This window comes from Phalacrocorax aristotelis, chromosome 2 (genome assembly GCF_949628215.1).
Source record: "Phalacrocorax aristotelis chromosome 2, bGulAri2.1, whole genome shotgun sequence".
In the NCBI taxonomy this organism is placed as follows: domain Eukaryota; kingdom Metazoa; phylum Chordata; class Aves; order Suliformes; family Phalacrocoracidae; genus Phalacrocorax; species Phalacrocorax aristotelis.
The window spans coordinates 37654170-37659737 of NC_134277.1; the positions used below are offsets into that span (position 1 = coordinate 37654170).

General features: G+C 47.6%; 1 protein-coding gene across 1 annotated transcript; it reads right to left on the bottom strand.

The window, feature by feature from the left end:
• Window positions 1-2800: 2800 nt before the first annotated feature.
• On the bottom strand, window positions 2801-5346 carry HOXA11 (homeobox A11). The gene is made up of 2 exons (XM_075083133.1): window positions 4548-5346; window positions 2801-3064 (listed from the first exon to the last, which is right to left on the bottom strand). The coding sequence occupies exons 1-2, from the start codon at window positions 5221-5223 to the stop codon at window positions 2832-2834; spliced, it is 909 nt and encodes a 302-aa protein (XP_074939234.1). The 5' UTR covers window positions 5224-5346; the 3' UTR covers window positions 2801-2831.
• Between the last annotated feature and the right edge of the window lie 222 nt (window positions 5347-5568).

Sequence of the window (5568 nt, forward strand, 5' to 3'; positions counted from 1 at the left end):
TGCCCGTCCATCCGTCCATTCCCCCTTGCATACTAGGCAAACAAACAAACAAGCAAAGTCCCCTTTTCCCCCCTCACTTTTTAACATTTCCTTTGGGTGGACGTTGTCTGGCTGGGTGGCGGTTGTCAACAAAGGCCCAAGTCAGTAAGTCCTTCACCTCAAGTTTATGGGTGATGTCCAAGCAATACAGAAGTTCAAAGCCAGTAAACAATGCGAAAACAGAATGTACTTTCTTCTTTTGGTTAGGATGAGGGTCAACATTGAAGAGTCAAACACTCTTCCCAAAAGACATTCCTATCTCAGCTATTGTTTGGGGTTTGGGATTTTCTTCCCCCCTCCCCTCCTAACTTTCTCCCTCCAGTCCTCCTCCCCCTCGGCCCCTTGCCCGCCTCAGTCCACCCTCTCCCTGCCTTGGAGATCAAGGACAATTTCAAACACTCCATTTCCTCCACACTGACATGTGAATCTTTTTTATTTTATTTTATTTTATTTTATTTTATTTTATTTTATTTTATTTTATTTTATTTTATTTTATTTTATTTTATTTTATTTTATTTTATTTTATTTTATTTTATTTTATCTTATTTTTTTCCGAGAAAACAACTTGCTTAGGGCTCTCACATTTCTGGCCATATCCATCGGCTGGCTTGGACCTTCCCTTGGGTGCTGGGCATATAAAATCTGCCCCAAATGCTACCGACACCACAAACATTTCCTGAACACTTCTCCTGGACACATGTGGCAGGGAGTAAACAGCAATGTCACATCAAACCATTGAGCATAGGACCTTGCCCTGCCAGCACTGGCAGGGTAAGGGAAAGGCCTAACATGTAGCAAGCCATGAACATGCTTCATTTTCCTTTTTCTGTGACCAAGCGAAACGATGCTTGAACAAGCCTAGGTTCACTTGTTAACTCCAGAGCAGAAGATTTAACCGTGAAGCTCACAAAAGAAGAATAATTCGCCCCAAATGGCTGAACAAGGTCATGAGGAATTTCGGGTCCCAGAGTTACATTGGATAAAAGAACATGCAGTAACGTAACACCAGAGTAAAAATATAAATTTTCCATTTTTTTATTTTCCTTGTGCGCTGTTCCACTGTGTACATGCAACCAAATACTTCCGCATATTAAAAGAAAACTGTATATACATATAGATGATACATGTTGAAAACAGTGATGTCATACAAAGGTATTGCATTTTGTGAACATGTCAAAGAAATTACATCCATTCGGTAAATTTATCAATCAAAAAACATTCTTATCACCACTTTGTTGCACATGTAGAGAAATCCCACACCCTTTAGCCCCAAAGGAACAAAAAAACAGGGGGAAAAAAAAAAGCATTCAAACAAAATAGGTCATGGGTTCTTTTTTTTATTATTTACAAGTCTTGCAAAACACCGTTCCTGTATGAAATATACATTCAGATATTCTCAACAGCAAATTACCTTAACGATAGAACACTGTATCCTTTGTAAACTGATATAGAATTTTAAATATTTTCCTTTTTTTCTCTTTTCTTTTTTTTAAATTGCTTTTTTTCACGCTTTGGTTCCTGCAGGGAAATATATATATTTATAGATATTTAAAATAACTCCGAACAACTCTCCATTCTTTGCATACGTCGACTGGGCGACAAAGTAGATCTCGTGACAGTTAGAGCAGACAACAACAAAATTACCATATTTACATTGTTTGGCTTCTGTTTAAACTCCTCACTAGTCACCTTTAAACGAACACGCGATCGAGTTATTTTAATGATCCAATGTTAGTGGATTGCACAACTCCAAGTTTCAATTAAGTGTTGTGTGGTATTTGCTAAACTCCACAGGTATTTCCTGAAGAAAGTTTGTGAGCCAGAAGCCAGAAGGTTAGTTTCCTTTATGGAGTTGTTTCTCTTAAAACGCTGAAATTCAGACTCTCTTTTTTTTTTAGTTTTTGTTTTATTTTTAGTATTTAAATATGATTTGTCTCCGAAAAGATGGCAACGCATAGTCAATTGTCATAAATAAAATGAGAGCTAATGAAAATTTGCCTTTTTTTTTTTCGTTCAGTGATTGTTTCTTTACGATATATGGCAAATTTATACCTGATTTTTAAAGTAAATATTTTTCATTTAGTTCTCTTTCTTCCCCTTACTCCCTCCCTCCCCACACCCTCAAAGCAAACGCTATTATACCCATCACTACATCCATATTACAACTGCTCGCGGTTGGCCTCGTGAAGGTGTAGGCATGTCAAACCACCCCCCTACCCCCCCATTAATTCTGTGTCGTGTGTGTGTTCTCCCCCCCCCTTCAAACCCCTGGGCAATGGAGGGCTGCCTCTGACCTAGCCATTTTCCGCTAAGGAAGGACAAAAGATTATTCCTCAGAGTTTATATTCTGCAGTGGTCCTGGTTGCGTGGGCTCGACCTGGCAACCTCCAGCCAGCTGTTCCGCAGCAGGAGAGGGGCGAGGGAGGGCCGGGGGTGGGCGAGGCCGGGGACGGAGGGGTGCCGTCCCCGCCTGGGCCGGCCGAAAGCGGTAGCAGGGTGAGCCGCAGTGCCTGGAAAGGTAAGAGGTATGGATTTTGCACTCAGAGGTGACGTGCACGTTTAAGAAATGGATGCCACGTGTGTCAAAATCAAATCGATTCCAGTTGATATGTAAATATATCTATATTTATAAAATCATCCTTGAAGTTCCAGAGTAGATTTACATGTATGTAAACCCTTGGATTCTTCTAGTCCCGTCAGATGCACACCTCCTTCCTCCACGTAACCCCGTGGCTTGACCTTGTCAAGGGCGAAATCTGAATTTAATCTCGTCTTGAAAAACGCTATGAGTTTTAAAGTAGTGGATTAGCTGAGTAATATTGTAATCGGTCCCTGTTAATTTTTTTTTCTTTCATTCTTCTGTTCTGAAACCATATTTTCACTTGGCGGTCGGTCAGATTGAGCATTCGGGAGAGCTGGAGGCGTTTCTCTTTGTTTATGTAGACACTGAAGAAGAATTCCCTTTCTAACTCTCTAATCTGGTATTTGGTGTACGGGCATCTCTTTTTACGGGTACGTTGTCCACCTGTGGAGCGAAAAGAGGCAGAAGCGTTTGAGACCCGGCGGTGGCCGGCGGCGGGGGCTCAGGAGGGGCGGGTTGGGGGACACACACACACTTAGGGAAAACACGAATGTGGAAGAGACGCGCTTTGCCCGGTCCGGGGCCGGCGTTGGCAGGTCCGAGGCTGGGCGCCAGCCCTCCCGCCTCGGCGGGTGCGGGCAGCCTGGGACCGGGACCCACAGGGACCCGCCGGCTCCCGCAGCGCCGCGGCCCCGGGCAGGGCGAAACCCCCGGCGAGACGCCGGGATCCGGCCTCGCTGACTCCGCGGGGAGGGCTGCCGGAGGAAGGGGTGGTGGCGGGGGGTCCCTGAGGATTTCACGAGCCGGAGGAAAGCCTTTGTCGGCTGCTCGGCACACGGAGCTGCCCAGGGAGCGGCCGTCACCTGGCTGCCTGCAGCAGGCAGCGCGGCACGGGGCAGGGGGACCCAGCGCCCAGCGCTCCCCGATCCCCTACACGCTCGGATCTCTCCTCTATTCCCTACTAATCCTGGCTCTACGTCCCCAGCAGAGGAAAAGCCCCTGAGCCCAGGGCTAAGGCGCCTCATCCCCCCCACCCCCCTCCCCGCCCCGCCGGGGTTTTTAAAGCACGCTCTCCACCGCATCGAGGTATTCTCCTCTCGATTAGCCATTACGGTTTTAAAGTTCATTAAGCAGAATATAAAAGGTTTCAGGGTTCAGGAGCTCTTCACATTAAACGTAGCTGCTATCCCTTTAAAAACTTCCTTTTCTGGTACAGTTCATTGTCGAGGTATTTTTTACCCCGAGCCGTATACTAGCTTTGCCTTTTAAAAAGCCCACATAAAAAAATCGGACTTTGACAGATTGAATAACAATTGTAAGTAACAAACTGTTGGACAGAAGGCAACACGTAATTGCCACAGTGCCTTAGTAAAATGGCTTCCTTTAGACAAAAAGGCCAGCTTTAGGTTAATTTGTTTCTTTTAATATATTGCTACAGTTCAGGCGGCTACTTTATCTGTTAAACGCTATTCTAGTGCAATCGTTAAAACGGCGAAGGCTTTGAATTCAGCCCCTAACTAGACTTCTGGTGCAACACATGGCTTTTATAAAATCACTGGATTACATCGATATCAAAGGAGTCGGGATCTCCTTTTTCTGCCGAATTTACAGGCACGAACGTACGTTATTATATTTTCGAGAGTTGACCACAGAGCTCTTTTTTATTATAATTTAAAAAAAAAAAGAGGAAGGAGAAAGAAAAAAAATTTTTTTTAAGGCATCCATTGCCCGGTGGGTATTTCACGGCCAATTTCAGCACTAAACACGTGATCTCGCCTTTTATAACAAAGTTTTGTTGGGGGAAATCTAAAGGCCCTTCATAAACCTTATATGCTTATAAAACAGCATATAAAAATTTAACAGCGGCGGTGCGCTAGATTTCAAGCTGCCTTTCCTAAAAGCGCTCGGGCGCTGCCTTTATACGTACTGGAGCTGCCGGATTTCTCCTCATTGTTGCCGGAAGACGACTCGGGGCTGCTGCTGCTCTCCGGCCGCCTCCGCCTCTCCTTCTCCCCCGCCGCCGCCGCCGCCGCCGCCGCCGCCCTGCCGCAGCCGCCCTCCGAACTTGAAGTTGCCGCCGCCGCCGCCCCGGCGGCCGCGGTCGCCTTCTCGCCACTCTTGTCTACCGGGTAGTCCGCCGAGGCCAGGTTTTCCGCCGTGCCATAAGCCGTCTCGAAAAACTGGTCGAAAGCCTGGGGTAGGACCCCGTTCCTGCCCACCGTGCTATAGAAATTGGAGGAGACGTTGGTGCTGGGGTGGTAGACGTTAGCTGTGTTTTTGCCGAACATCTCGCCCATGCTAGCAGTGTTGGTGGCAGGCAAGCAGTCTCTGTGCATGATCTCCTCTGCGGAGTAGCAGTGGGGCAGATTGTTCCTGGGGTGCCATTTACTGGAGGGATCAATGGCATATTCCCTGAAGGTAACTTCTCTCACAGGTTGGACCTGGGGTAGGTTGGAGGAGTAGGAGTATGTCATAGGGCGAGAAGACGGGGTCTGGGGCAAAAAAGAAGGGAGGCTGGAAAAATCAGGACCCGAGACGTAGTAAGTACAACTTGGCAAATACATGTTAGAGGAACAAGGAACACGCTCATCAAAATCCATCATTAGGGCTACCTCGGCTCCTCCGCATTAGCTGAGCTTAACATGATTCTCTAACGCAGCTGCCTCTTTGAAGCAGATCCGTGAAGTAAGAGATGGGGAGACGTAAGCTGACGTGGAAAGCTCTCCCCGGCGGCGGCAGGGAGGTGCGGTCACGTGGCCCGACGTTGACATTGACGAGCGGCGGGTCCGGGCCCCGCTCCCTTTGTGGCCATCGCGGGGGGAAGCAACAGCTCGTCGCCAGCGCCTAAGGGCGAGCCCAGCGCAGGTTGCCCGGGGGTAGCCCTGGGGGACACAAAGCCGCGTTGCCACCGCCCCACGCTTAGCCGCCCGGCCCCTGGCACCCGCTGG